Source organism: Eumetopias jubatus, unplaced genomic scaffold, assembly GCF_037043125.1.
Source record: "Eumetopias jubatus isolate StellerSeaLion01/CBP00866 unplaced genomic scaffold, mEumJub1_p1.0 scaffold_3, whole genome shotgun sequence".
Classification (NCBI taxonomy): Eukaryota; Metazoa; Chordata; class Mammalia; order Carnivora; family Otariidae; genus Eumetopias; species Eumetopias jubatus.
This window is the reverse complement of record NW_028274809.1, coordinates 191,866,824-191,881,991: the sequence shown is the minus strand read 5'-3', so window position 1 is coordinate 191,881,991 and position 15,168 is coordinate 191,866,824. Positions and strand designations below refer to the sequence as shown.

Here is a 15,168-nt window from a genome sequence, read left to right as displayed (position 1 = left end):
CACAGCCACCAATACTACTGCTATTACTACTGTTACTACCACTGGTACTATTGCCACTAGTACGACTACCACTACTGCTACCACCACTGGTACTAATACCCCTACTACTGTTACCACCACTGGTACTAATACCACCACGAGTACTACCGCCACTACTGCTGTTACTACTACTAGGACTGCCACTACTAGTACTACTGCCACTACTGTTACCACCAGCGGTACTAATGGTACACACAGCCACCAATACTACTGCTATTACTACTGTTACTACCACTGGTACTATTGCCACTAGTACGACTACCACTACTGCTACCACCACTGGTACTAATACCCCTACTACTGTTACCACCACTGGTACTAATACCACCACGAGTACTACCGCCACTACTGCTGTTACTACTACTAGGACTGCCACTACTAGTACTACTGCCACTACTGTTACCACCAGCGGTACTAATGGTACACACAGCCACCAATACTACTGCTATTACTACTGTTACTACCACTGGTACTATTGCCACTAGTACGACTACCACTACTGCTACCACCACTGGTACTAATACCCCTACTACTGTTACCACCACTGGTACTAATACCACCACGAGTACTACCGCCACTACTGCTGTTACTACTACTAGGACTGCCACTACTAGTACTACTGCCACTACTGTTACCACCAGCGGTACTAATGGTACACACAGCCACCAATACTACTGCTATTACTACTGTTACTACCACTGGTACTATTGCCACTAGTACGACTACCACTACTGCTACCACCACTGGTACTAATACCCCTACTACTGTTACCACCACTGGTACTAATACCACCACGAGTACTACCGCCACTACTGCTGTTACTACTACTAGGACTGCCACTACTAGTACTACTGCCACTACTGTTACCACCAGCGGTACTAATGGTACACACAGCCACCAATACTACTGCTATTACTACTGTTACTACCACTGGTACTATTGCCACTAGTACGACTACCACTACTGCTACCACCACTGGTACTAATACCCCTACTACTGTTACCACCACTGGTACTAATACCACCACGAGTACTACCGCCACTACTGCTGTTACTACTACTAGGACTGCCACTACTAGTACTACTGCCACTACTGTTACCACCAGCGGTACTAATGGTACACACAGCCACCAATACTACTGCTATTACTACTGTTACTACCACTGGTACTATTGCCACTAGTACGACTATCACTACTGCTACCACCACTGGTACTAATACCACTACTACTGTTACCACCACTGGTACTAATACCACCACGAGTACTACTGCCACTACTGCTGTTACTACTGCTGTTACTACTACTACCGCCAGTGCTGGGAGAGACGGGGAGCCAGCGCAGGCACTCAGAACAGGGGCCAAGTTGCTTGTTCTGTGCCCACGTTGTGCCCTGTGCAGGCAGCCAGGGCCCAGTCAGTGACTCCGGCGAGGTTCCATTCTAATCCAGAGCGGATCTGACACCTACAGGCATCGTTCCTATAACTGAGCTGGGTGGTGCCCCCCCGGAATCATCTGGGACAATACGAGGCCTGCATTCTCCTTCAAAGCCCCAGGAAATGCTTCATGTCATGCCTTGAGGGCGTGTTTTACATGATGGTGGGAACCAGACCCGTTACCAGCAGGAAATGTGCGCATTTACGAGCCTTCCTTTTAAAACATGAATGATGTTTGCTACAACTATCTTTTTTGTTTAAATTTCGCAGATTTTTAGAAATGCGATGAAAATGAATGTGTTTGCCCTTTTGCAAGGTTAGGACAGCCAAGGCTGGTAGCTGAAGACTCACTGTAGCAAGTGACCCAATGAGGAACGTTTATTTTTCCAACCTCTTGGCGTCTTGGGGTTGGTCAGCACGCACAGAAACTGAGGTCTACACGTACTGGCCTAAGACTGACAAATCATTTCAGACTCTGCTGTTAATACTCCTTGTTTTGCAACGGGAAGGGGAGGCTGGACCATAAAAGCTGGTGACTAAGATGAAGGAAATCCTGTCTGAGCTAAGATTGTCTTGGTGGATTGGGTGAGGGGGGCTTGTAACCTGGGAGGAATAAGCAGGAAGCGAAGGTGGTTTTTACATAGGAAGGAGAGGATCTCAGCCCAATTTGGTGCTACATTGTAACCGGCACCGTTGTTACAGTTAGGACAATGACCAAGTAAGGAAGAAAGGGAAGGAGGTGGTTTTCCTCCCTGGAATTCCCAGCTCGAACCTTCCACCCCCTGGCCTTCTGCACCTGGGCCTGAGGAGGAAACAGGTTGGTCTGTGTGTCCTGTCCACCCTGACGACGCAGCCATAGCAGACAGTGAGGACGGCCAATGTCCTGCTAGGACACGGCAGGGGGGTCTTTCTGCTCTTCCAAGAAAGAAATCCTATGCTCAGATTCTACTGTGCATTTTCTATGCCGCTTTGCCAAACCAAAATCTCTTGAGTTTTCCTGCTTTGTGAAATTATACGCGGTCTCAGAATTATTTGAACAAACTGTTCTTTGTTTATAAGTTCTTTCCATTTGTTCTGGAAATAATTTAGTGACACCTTGACCTAAAGTTAAATAAAATTTAAATTCTTTGCAGATATTTCTCCAACCCAACAAAATGGAGACAACTGTCCAAAGGCACAGATGCTCCTACGTCTGTCTCGCCTGTGGCCCCCCGAGGTGTCCACAGCTCACTTCCTGGGGTCACAGCTGCTCCCTCTCAGCGTGTGTGAAGATGGTGGGGTCTCAGCGCAGAAGACGCGCACCTCGTTCCCCACGATACCTCCCGCGGGCCAGAGCCACACAGGCCTGGCGTCCGGGCCCGGCTCCCCGCTGCCCCAGCCTGAGGGCTGGGCAAGGCCTCGTCCCCTGCCGTGAAGGCCGCACAGAGAGCGCCCTGTGGGACAGCAAGGCCTGTGAGAGCTGTTCTCTCCCCAAATTCTGCTTACACTTGAACTTTTTCTCTCTGTGGCTTCAAGTTTTTATGTTTTGAGGATGAAGACCCATATTTAATTAAAAAAAAAAATCCTAAAACCAAGTAGCCATTGACTTATTAAGCCCTACAAGGCTAAGGTTGCTACAATCTTTATGTGCAATTTCTTCTTTTTTTCCTCAGAGCACACTTATGAGGCAGAACGATTTTTATTCCAGTTTTAGAGATGCAACTAAAGCTTAAAAGCTAAGCAGCTTGTCAGAAGTCATGCAGCCAGGAAGTAGCAAAAGCCCATTTCGAACCTGAGACCCACCTGGCCTCACACTCCCTGAAAACCCACATCACAGTCCCGCCCTTTCTTCCATGTTCTGTGGAACAGAGTGTGGCTCTGAGGCTTGAGTGGGGCTTCAACACAATCCCATATGAATCTGACGTATGGTAGAATCTACTAGTCAAAGGGGTACACGACGCGGTCTCCCATGCTGAGCTTCTGCAGGTCGCTCTCTAAGCACAGATGATCCCAGGTGGCAGAGTCAACTTCAAAAACTCAGTCAGCTAGTTGGACAACCCCTACCCTCCCAGACACACACACATGCGCTCAGAACAGCCCGACCTGCTCCCGCCAGTCTCGCTGTGGGACCCAGACCCGAGCTCTGGGGAGGATTCATCTATAGAACTACGCTCGGGAGAAGCGAACGTGTTCATTTAGTGAAGGAATTTCACAAAAACCATGTCACTATGAACTTGCAACACGGTTACTGGCATTCCTGTTGTACCCACGAAGAAAGGGGGCGCAGAGAGGGGAAGTGACCTCCTGGTCCTGGGCCGCGAACCCAGATGCTCCCATTGTGTGGGACAGACCACACCTGCCTCCCTGTTGGCCCAGGACAAATGGACTGTGTCATCATTCCACCGCGGTCCACGGGGGCTCCTGCACAGCTCATCTGCGGAAGGTCTCTTACTCCCCAGGCCGTTTCAGTAAACCTTTCCCCAAGTTAGGACTAATGCTTTTCTAACAGCCTCTTCATCTGCTCAAAATAACACCGGCTCGCTCGTGTGTCCCCACTTCGCGAAGCTGCCATCCATACACCTCCACGGCCTGGGATTTCAAAAAGGACCTGGAGAAGGTTTCCAGGAGCTCCGTCTGTGGATGGGGCTCCCCACTGCCCACTCGGGCCTTCCTGGGTCATCGTGTGGGGGCCTGAACTGAGAGCAGCCCGTCCACACTTTGTTTCTCAGAGTCCACGAGCCACTCTGTCACCGACGCGCACAGGCCGGCCTCTCTGCGGACGGCCCCTAAAAAGAACACGCCCGCCTGACACTCCCTTCCTCGGCCCCTGCAGCCCTTGTGGAGAAAGGAGCCAGGGGCATTCAAGGCCGCGTGTCTGTGTCGCGCCTGTAAGCCCTATGTCCTGTTTCTCTCTCATCTTGATGTCTCCCTGTAATCTCTCCAACTATCACCTGTCTGCCTGCCTGTCTCTACCCACTGTCCATCCACCTGTTTATCTACTTATTATCCATCTCTCTCTTTCTCTACAATCTATCTCTGTCTACAGCCATCATCCATCTATCAGTCTATCATCAATCTACGTCTGTCTAGCTGCCACCTACATCCATCACCCATCCATACCCCATAGAGATAAATAACATACACATAATACGCATATGCATATTTTACGTACCCCACACTCTATGTATTTTGAACATGCGTTCATATTCTGTGGGTCTGTCAGCCTGGTACAGTGGTTAAGAGCAGAGGTTTTGGAATAACCAAGTCTCGAGCTTCACTCCCAACTTCCTTCCTTATTGGCCATAACAAGTACCCTAACCTGTGTGTGCCTCAGTCTGCACACCTGTAAAGTGGGGTGATCGCAGCGTGGTGGGCACTTAGCAGGTAATGTGTGCTGGTGGCTTAGCTCAGTTCCCGGCGCCCCTGGGATCAGCAGGTGGGAGTTGCTGTTTCTCCCTTACGATATTTTAGTTGTTCTGGGGGATTCTGGAACTCTAGAGGCACCTTCAGGGGTCACTCCTTCTGATGTTGATTCCAGGAGACCCCACAAGATCCCTCCCTCCCGACGGCACCATGCGGTGATTGCCCTGGGCACCGCTGATCACCATCTCTCCTGATGGACAGGCCGGGGCCTTGGAGGTGCCCCAGGGAGCTGTCCTCTGTCCTCACGCACCCACGTTACTCCACAAAGACAGTCACATACCCAAAAGTGCTCAGCATGCAGAAAAACACATTGTTACGTAATTTCTACCAGGTCCCAGAAAATGAGTCCGTGGAATTCTGTAACACACATTCTTCTGTAGTCCCCACGTGGGAGATCATGGAACTGGGCAAAAGCAGCAAAATAGGAATTTTATGGGTGAGGCTGAAACCATTCCTAGGAAAAAATGCAAATCTTTCATAGATACATCGACACTTCCTCTACCAGCAGGCACGGCCGGCTCTTTGGGGGGGCATTTAATTGGGAAAAAATGAAACAAAAAACCCCCCCACAAAACCCAGTGAGAAAAGCTATCCTTTAATCTTTTACTAGTTGTTCCATGACCGTATTCCTCATCCACAAGATCTGTCTGGATACCTTCGGCTAACTCCATCTCCCTCGTTGCTGGAGCCGACGCCCCGGAGGGCCGCCTGAGTCCCAGTGCGGGGGGCAGAGACCGGGTGCTGGTGTGCAAATCCCAGACAGGAGATGAAACACGCCCTAAACTCTGGACCGTGGGAGCGGCAAAGGTGCGGAGGACGGGCGGATAACCAGCGTTTAATGTCTATACGTGTTAGGAACGAGGGCTTAATTAAAATCATCAATATCTAATGATAACGTGAAGTCCTGGCAGGCTGAGAGGGCACTTTGATTGGACTCTGAAATGGGTCTCAATCCCAAGGGACAGAGGCTCCGGCCAGGCACCGGCCTTCTGGCCTCCGCCTCCTGGGCGCTCCGACAGGCAAGGGGGCAGGGTGTCCCCTGTGGATGGGGCTGTGGGCTGCAGTGAGGAGACAGGGTGTGTAAGAAGCTACTGGCCAGGGCCTGCTCTGTTCCTACACAAGGGGTGAGAGAGGCAAATGTGTGAGGTGTCGGCCACTGGCCATCTCGTTCCTGGCCCTTCTCCCCAGCCCATAGCTGGAGTGGAAGTTGTAGCCACTTGGAGATGTGGCCCGTGGCCCTCCAAACTCCACCACGGGGCCTGTGGCAGTGCCGGGAGCACGCGGAGAGGGGGCTCCAGGACCCTGGATGGCCCAGCTAGTGCACCTTCCCCTCCCTGCCATCCACAGGGTCTTCTAGGCATAGAAGGAGGCGGTGGTGCTCTCTCCCAGGGCCCTATGGAGGCTGGCCTGACACATCAGGAAGGGCGAGCGTGTGAGCAAGCCACGCTGAATGTCTTTCTGAAAGCCACACCATCACGCACACCTGTCACGCCACCACAAGGTCTGGAAAGAGGTGGCAGGGCTTCCTCCCCAGTCAGGCGGTCAAGAAGAGGGAAGCTCTTCCTGCACCCCTATAACAGTCTGAGCTCTGGGAAGTCCATCAGGATGCCTTTCCTCTCCTGTTTTCATAAAGCACTCCACACGAGTTAGGGACAGAAGCTCTTTGGCCAGGCAGGGGTCACCTCTGCTATATTTCCAAGTACACAGAAGTGCCCTTTGCCACTCAGCCCATGAGAGAAAAGATGGAACATTTCACTCTTGCTGACCAACTCTGCTGCTCACTAGTGGGAGACTAGCGGCTTCTCAGCTTTCTCTCCCACTCACCTGCCTGGTTCACGTGCACCTAATGGGGCTGGTCCGGGGCTTCCAAGAGTGGATGTTTGCTTGGAAATAATGTAGTTTTTCAGGAAAGCTGCACAGCTGGTGTAGAGGGTCCCTGTATGCCCTTCACCCAGAATGATGACGCTAGGTCAACATCTTATAGAACCTCGGTGCATTCTGTCAAAACCAGAAACTCACACGGGTCCACTAATCCACTACGGACTCTATCAGAATTTTGTCAGTTTTTCCACGAATGTTCTTTCTCTCTTCCAGGATCCAATCCAGGAGACCACCTTGCACTTAGAGGAGCGGGATTTACAGGAGAACTCGTCGCTTCAAAGGCAGCCTCACTCCCGGCAGTAGAGCACAGTCTAAGAGAACACCCGGGTACGCCAGGAGCCCTGGGGCACTGCGAGGTGGGGAGACCCCAACATGAGGGCCCCTCCGGTGGGCAGGGCAGAGCTAGCGGGAGGCCACAGAGTGCCCAGGGGCGTGGGCTTCCTTTGAGGTTCACTCCCTGACTGGAGAAACTTGCGGGGTCCCCCTAAGGCTAGATACCCCCTCTTTCATTCACAGATAACCGAAAGAGAAATCACGGATGCCCAGGGAAGCCACTGACATCAAGGTTGGGGAGTCAATTAGGCTTTTATCTGACCCAGAAGAGTCCCATTAGCTGAGGGGACAGCCACCAGGACAGTGGCAAGAGGTAACCACCAAATCACCTGCCTGTTCTCATCTCAGCTGATTAAGTACCATTCGTGGATTCCAGAAGCTTCTCACACCCTGAAGCTAAAAAGCCTAATGCAGCATATTTATTTTTAAGTCACATCCTGGAGCAGTGCACATGCTTCCCCGGAAAAGCACTCCCATCCCCGTGTCACAGCTGGGAAGGGTGGGGGCCGGCTCCCCGCACGGGGGTGGGCCTGCGGCGGGGGTGGGCGTGCTGACCGTCCGGAGCACCCCTGCACCGGTACCATACGACCCGACGTGTCCCCTTCCCTATGTCTCAGAACCAAGGCGGTCGGTGACTTGCCCTGGGGTCAAACAGCCAGTGAGGAGCCAGGCTGGGGGTGGGAGGGCTTTGTTGCCCCCCAGACGACTGTGTCGTCCATGGCCCCAGAGGCCCCCAGCCCCTGCACAGACGGCCTGGTGTACGAGCCGAATTAGCCAGGCTGGGGTTCCGGAAGTCACCCGCCACCCTCCTCAGCGGTGACGGCACCCCCCGACCCCAGCACACGCAGCGAGAGGCCAATCCCAGACCTTTCACTGAAGCTCTCTACCCGAAGACACTCTTTCTTAGCGTAAAAGAGCAGGATGCTCCCAAACCGCCCTCTGCGTCACGGCAGCCTCTACGTCATCATCAAATGCAGCAGTGAAGGTACATGTACGCCACACCTCTGCTTTTCCCTTGAACTGTGTCTATTAATGGAAGCTAGTCACCCATTTTTCAATCCTCTCTCCAGAAAGACAATCTTTTGATTTTCACTCTTTTAGCAAAGCCTTTGTTTTCTCTTCTAGAACTTTTCACTTTTTCCCTCTCTCTCTGGCTCCAAATATTCCCAAGGGCAGTGCAAGGGCTCTGTTCCCTCTGTCCATCCTTTGCGGCCACGTTTAGTTCTGCGATGCTCTGACAAATTTCTTGTCTTACTGACTGTGGCAAAGTCATACGGGCCACCTAGGGAGGTTCGCTTTACTGGCCTCCAGAGAGCTGGGTACATGCGTCATGCCTGTTCTTCCACTAACAGAGGAGGAACCCTATGATATCTCCCCTCTTCCTACGGGCCCCGATTTTGGACAATAGCACTAATGCTCCGGGAAACAAGGGAGAGAAGTGGTCTCATGGATTCCTACAGAGAGCACTGCAGCATCTTAGTACTACACATTCTTTGCAACTGATCAACAAACCAAAAGGAGAAGAGAAAACCTCACAATATATTGCCCCCCTCCCTTTTTTTTGCTAGGGGGAGGGAAAGGTGTGGCTGCTTGTAGGAGCATCAGGCGAATTTTCTAGGGCCTGGAGCCTGGCTGGGCCCAGCTGCAGGCAGCGTAGAGCCCAGCATCTCCTGGGGTGCACGGCACCTGCACGTCCAGGTCTCCTGGCTGCACCCTAATACCTGTGAGCATCGCGGGTGTGTGGCCAGTTCCCCCAGCTGAGGTCGTGAGGTCAGCCCAGCCCACAGCGTGTTTGATCTGAGGGACGGTCTTTGTTCTCCGGAATTCTCTTCCTTCCAGAGTCACACAGACTGGTCTCTTAGATCTTCAAGGCTGCTGCCCCATCTCTTGAGATAAGCAACAATGCTCTGCCCTGGCTACAGTGAGAGTGTTCAAGTCTCCATGGAGGCTCTGCCTCAGGAGCCTTCCCTCACACACGCCCAGCAGATGCCTGGTGCCTTGCTCCCGGCCAGCTCTACTCATCGGACAGCCCCAGCTCTGGAGGCTCATGGCCCTGCCCACGTGCCCATTGTTGGGGGGTGCCCAGGACAGAGGGGTTTGGTGAGCGCCAGTGCTAGGCAGCAGATCATCGTGGTCCTAGGGCGCCTGCCTTCAGAGTCCAGCCTGGCGATGCCTGTGCTGCGCAGCCTTGTAGGGTGGGCCATCTATATAAGTGCTCGGTGTCCTGGCACCTTCAGGAAGGGCAACATGAACAGCAGGGCATGCGTGTCCACATTGGGCCCGGACCTCAGGCTGGCCAGTGGGATTTCTGCTTCCTTCCCTCCCTCTGGACATCCGATCACATCACTTCAACCTTGCTCTGGGCTCCTGTTCTTCAGAGCAGAGCAGCAGAGGAGGAAGAAGGGTATTTCCCTTTCCAGAAACCACTGTGTGGGCTTTACTCTGTTAGTCACGGTCAAGAGCAAAGAGAAAGCAGAACCAGAAGACTCAAACCCTGAAACTCGGGAGCGTCCTCACCGCTGACTTACAGTATGATCCTGGGTAACTTAGTGGGCAGGGGTTGGGTTCAAATCCCACATCTGCACTTACAAAGAGAGAGACCATGAGCAAGCTATCTAAACACCGTGTGCCTCTTGTTTTCTCATCTGCAAAATGGGGGTAACTATAGTTACCCACTCAGGTAGATGTGTTTCCCACAAGGCCTGGATGCACACCGATTGGCACATAGGAAGTATTCATAGAATAATTGCCTACTCTCTCTCTGAAAAAAAAAAGGGGGGGGGGTGCCTGGCTGGCTCAGTTGGTGGAATGAGCGACTCTTGACCTCAGAGTTGTGAGCTCAAGCCCCGAGTTGGGTGTAGAGATTACTTATAAATAAAGCCTTTAAAAAAATAATTGTCTACTCTTTTCAATAATCATTTTCGGCTGCTTCTGCTACAGGAGCCCTTCAAACTCCAATGGGCAGCCCTTTTTACTTACTTGACCTACCCCTGGGGATGAGTCCTTGGCACACATGGGCAATGAGACAGGGTTCTCGAGCATGGCAGACAAATAGGGGAGGAGATGAACTTGTGATAAATAAGAGATTTCTCAATGGACATAGCTGAGGATCAGGCATTATTTCATGAGTAATAGCTCTTAATGCCAGGGGTCAATAAGAAGTTAAAAAGCAAAAGATCCACTGTTGAATATAACAAATTGTGTCTCTGTTGAAGAATATACATCCCTATGCCTCCAGTAAAATGACTCAAAATGGCAAATGACTCCAATTGCCTCCCAACCCAATACTCTAATTCAGTGGTTCCAACTTTCATGTCAAGTAGAATGCAGACTCCCAGCCTCTACCCCAGAGAGTCTGATCAGAAGATCTAGATTCGGAGAAGAAAAAAGAAGAAGATCATCTAGATTCAGAGCAGAGGTCTGAAGTTCTAACCAGCCTCCCCAGGTGGGTGTGGGGGTCCAGGGCGAGCCTCTGAGAAGCAATGTCAGACCATAAATGCTCTCAGTCCCACCCAAGAGGCAGAGAGCAGAGACTCAGGTGAGGCTGAGCATGGAAGACGTTTTGGAAGGAAGGCACAGCGGTAGCCGCCTGGCTCCGTAACAAGCAGGGGGATGTTCTCTTTCCTGTTCTAGGTGTGGAAACTGGGATTCAGGATTTGCGAGACCAGGGCAGAGCTTGGTTTAGGACCCCGGTCTTCTGACCCCAAGCCCTTTCCACCAGTTTTAGGATCAGTCCCAGATAAAATTCACTAGACTTTCACCATCCCCAGGAAGGAAAATAGGGGATTACAGAAATGGCTCTAGGGCCGGAGGGGTGTGGAGACAGCACATCCAGTGCACACACACTCAGCACGCCCCAGAGCCGACAGCACATCCAGTGCACACACACTCAGCACGCCCCAGAGCCGACAGCACATCCAGTGCACACACACTCAGCACGCCCCAGAGCCGACAGCACATCCAGTGCACACACACTCAGCACGCCCCAGAGCCGACAGCACATCCAGTGCACACACACTCAGCACGCCCCAGAGCCGACAGCACATCCAGTGCACACACACTCAGCACGCCCCAGAGCCGTCTTATCTACCCTCCTCCTCCTCTGACAGTCTCTGTGCTGCTCTAACTCATAGCTCCGGGCCACCTCCTGTATGTCGAGTGCACCTAAGGACCACGAGACTCAGGGGTGGCAGCACGCGGGCTTTCGTCTTCTTAAATCAGCACATGTGCAAAGGAGAGTCAGACCCGAGCTTTGAGAAAACTTTGGCCTGCCATGTTCTGGTGAAAGTCTATGCACTCCAGGGCGCCTGGGTGGCTCAGTCGTTAAGCGGCTGCCTTTGGCTCAGGTCGTGGTCCTAGGGTGCTGGGATGGAGCCCCGCATCGGGCTCCCTGCTCCCCAGGAAGCCTGCTTCTCCCTTTCCCACTCCCCCTGCTTGTGTTTCCTTTCTCTCTGTCAAATAAATAAAATCTTAAAAAAAAAAAAAAAAAGAAAGAAAGAAAATCTATGCACTCCTTCTGCCTTCCCAGTCTGGGCCCTGAACTGGAGCAGAAAGCAGAAAAGGGAGGCTAAAGGTCCTTCCAAGCTAGAGTAAGCTCTTTTTCACTCCCTGCCTTTAAAATCCTTGTTTGTCTGACACGAGGACAGAGCAATGAAAATAACAGAATTTCAACTAAACCAGCTTCCCATGGTCACAGGGAACCCACGAGAACCACCTGGGAAAACAGGTATTCCGTCAGAGTGCAGGCGGGTGGGGTGGCGAACACACTATGTTCCCTCCGTTTTTGGTCCCAGTTTAAACTTGTGTCCACAACCAAGGGACAGCCAAACCGGTAGCTTTTCAGCCTTATTCCGTCAAGCTCAATGAAAGTGGCTCCAACTATTTAAACACAATTTACAAAATCCCACAGTGCCATCCCAAGTGCCAGGACAACACTGCAGCGCAGCCCTGAATGCACCTTAGCACCCCCCAACCCTGGCTAAGACTTGGGGGGAAAACGCAGGGTTTCTGCCATTGTTCACTCCCATGGGTTAAAACAAAGTACACCGTAGTGTTACTCTCCTCCTAGCCCCGCCCATTCCCCCAAAGCCTCTCGTTTAAAAGCACCAGAAAACTCTCTGCCAAGGATGGTACCTAGACACCAGCTTCCCAGTGCCACAAACATGTTTCTTCTCCGTACCCTGGCGCCTCATCCACCATGGGACTGAGAGTCTTCCCTCGAGGAAGCCAGGGATTTGCTCTAGTTTAGGAGAGGACGCCGCAGGCTATGTTTCAAATTATTGGCTCTCGTGGGAGGGCCAGCGCCTGCAACACACAGGACTGAAGTGGGGAACCCAAGGGAAGGCAAACTTGAGACGTTCTCTGGGGAAAGCCAGCGCTCTCAGAACCCGGGCTGGGTCAGGGCCGCGCGCACACACGCGCGCACAGGCACGCACACACACGCACACACACACACACACACACACACGCACGCTCAGGTGAGCACGCACGAGCTGCCTTCCGGCAAGGCCACAAGGTGTCCCTTCCACTCTCTCGCGCACGAGTCAGAGCCCTTGAACGGGACCCAGGACTTACCGCCAGGACGCTCTGGGCCAGGAGCCCCACTGTCACAGCCCCCAGCAGCAGGCACCTGCATGAGAGAGGGAAGGAGAGCGCCATGAGCGGGTAGCCTCGGCCTGGCAGTTTTTAGTTACACGCGAGGGCCCCCTCGCGCAGGACCCACCGGGACGCGGCAGAAAGTCGCTTACCGCCGCAGGGCAGGGCTGGACGCCGAGCACTGGTGTCTGTCCATGCTCCTGATCCGGCCGCTCCGGGCTCCGCGCGCTCCCTCCTAGCCTGGAGGGCGAGAGACAAAGCGGGCTTAGCAGGGGCCGGGGCGGGAGCATCTTCGCCGCGGGCCACCTTCCGCGAGACGCGGGAAAGCGGGATGCGCCCCCGCACCCCTGCAAGGGTGACAGAGAGCCGCCCCGGGTACAGACAGAAGAAGGGGGAGCCTTCCACTTAGGCCCCGCTCGGCGCCGCTCAGCCGCGGCCGCTCGGTGCCCCCCCTCCCCTTCAGTAGAAGTGCGCACAGCCCCTGCCTGCGCAGGGCGCCCCAAGTCCCAGCCCCGGCCCGGGTCTCGGCGTCCCCGGGGGTCGCCCTCACCTCGGGCCCGGCGTCCGGGGCTGTCCGCGCGCATCCGCCGCTCCAGGAGCGCCCGCCCGCGGCACGCAGGCAGCGCGGTCGCCCTCGCGGGCCCCTGGGTGCCGGCCTGGGTCCTCGGTGCTCCGCCCGGTGGGCGAGCGCGGGGGCGCGGGGTCGCGCGGCGGCTGAGGGTGAGTGCGGAGCGCGGAGCCCTGGCGTCCCGGCGCGCGGCGGCCCCAATCCCCGGGCCGCGCGCTCCCGCCGCCTCTTACCCGCGCCGCAGGGTCCTCCCCTTTGAGACGCCACCCGCGCGCCGCCGGGGGGAGGGGGCAGCGCCAACAAATTGGGGAGCTCGCCGGGCCGCGCTCAGGTCTCCGCCGCGAGCCGCCGCGCCCGGGACGGTGCGCAGCGCTAGCGTCCCGGCCCTCCGCGAGTGAGCCGCCCGCTGCGGCCCCCCGAGCGCCGGCCGCCGGCCCCCGCCGATCCCCTCCGGCCCCTGCCGCCCCGGGCGCGCCACCATGGGGCCCCGGCTGGGCGTCTGGCTGCTTCTGCTGCCCGCCGCCCTCCTGCTCCACGAGGAGCGCAGCCGGGCCGCGGCGAAGGTGAGTCCCGGCCGGCTCCGCTCCCCCGGCGTCCCGCCCTGCGTCCCGGGCGCCCAGCGCGGCCCCTTTGTCCCCGGGCCGAGCCGCCCGCCCGCCCCTCGGGGGTCGCGCGTGGCACGGCCAGGTGCCCTCTCCGAGCGGGTCCCCGCCAGTGACCCCTGTGGGCTGCATTCGCGCATCCGTTAGGGAGCCTCCTTTGTTGTGGGCTGGGTAGGGGCGAGGTAGAGGACTTCTCAGGGCCCTGGGCAAGCGGAGCCGAGGTTGATGCGCGCCGTGCGGGGCGAGGGGGCCCGGGAGTCTGCGGGATTTGAACTCGCACCGCGGGGGCCCCAGCGGCCCGGCGCCCTCACCTGCCCTGGGCGCCCGGGTGGGCCGGGGGCAGGCGGGGTGGGTACGCGCGCCCCACGCTGCTCAGAGCCCCACACTCGTGCCCGGGAGTCGCTCTGGGCGTGTTTCTCCCGTTCTTGGGCGACTGCTGGTTGATGCTGAACAGTTGTGGGCCGTTTGTCTGGAAACAGCTGTATCTTCGCTTTCCCACGACTTTTCTGTGGCTGAAGCACGCTCGAGAACAGAACTGGGGCTCTTGTGTAGTGCAGTTTTAAAAAGTTAACCAAACTCGACTCGTTGCCTTTTATTAATGTACATTAAAAAATTATAACTACATCATATTTGAGTGTGAAACCAAAATGAAACTCCATCTTATTGTTCTAAGCACCAATTGTTTTCCTAGTTTTCATTTCCTCGGGCTGTGTGCTTGCCCGGAAAGGATCTGGGAGCTGGGGTTGCAGGAGTAAAGGCTTCCAGCCCCGGACGGTCCTTGATGTACTGTTTTTCTTTCTTTTTTTCCTTCCTCTCAGATAGAATAAAGACCTCGGCTGGTCCCCAGTGTGAAAGCCTTGCAGACCAAACCCCCAGGAAGTGTGGCTTCTAAAGGCATTTTGCATACCCCCCCAATGTTTAAAAAATTATTTTGCTACTTGCCACATTTCCCTCTTATTGTTTGACTGTTTCAGATCCGAATCTTGCTCTTAGGTTTTGTTTGTTTGTTTGTTTTTACTTCTCTTCTGGGGGAATGATAGTCACCGACTCCATTGCTTATAAAATGTATTAACTGTTACATGCCAGAATGAGCCGGTAGTATGCACACCCGGCTCATCCCAGGGCAGGGTTGACTGTACTCGCTCCTTCATTGGGTGTTGAAAGGGCTAGTGATCACAGCAGCAGTTAACTTCAGATGGTTTCTCCCAGCCCAGAGTCGAGCCAGGCACCATACTCAGTTGTTTAAACGCTCTCCAGTAATGATGACAAAATACTTTGAGAAGAGAACTCTCCCGAACACTTTATTTGGGTGTAGA

The 15,168-nt window shown here is 54.4% G+C and overlaps 2 protein-coding genes across 2 annotated transcripts in view; one reads left to right on the top strand and one right to left on the bottom strand.

Moving 5' to 3' along the window:
- Window positions 1–12,878, bottom strand: part of COL4A2 (collagen type IV alpha 2 chain) — a 166,067-nt gene extending 153,189 nt beyond the window's left edge. The window contains exons 1-2 of the mRNA XM_028087375.2: window positions 12,835–12,878; window positions 12,662–12,716 (exon numbers count right to left, since the gene is read on the bottom strand). Of these exons, the coding sequence (XP_027943176.1) occupies window positions 12,662–12,716; window positions 12,835–12,878 (99 nt within the window). The remainder of the gene's footprint in view (window positions 1–12,661; window positions 12,717–12,834) is intronic.
- Window positions 12,879–13,729: 851 nt separating this feature from the next.
- Window positions 13,730–15,168, top strand: part of LOC148164785 (uncharacterized) — a 91,490-nt gene continuing 90,051 nt past the window's right edge. Inside the window, exon 1 of the mRNA XM_088021983.1 lies at window positions 13,730–13,813. Coding sequence (XP_087878109.1) covers window positions 13,730–13,813 — 84 coding nt within the window. The remainder of the gene's footprint in view (window positions 13,814–15,168) is intronic.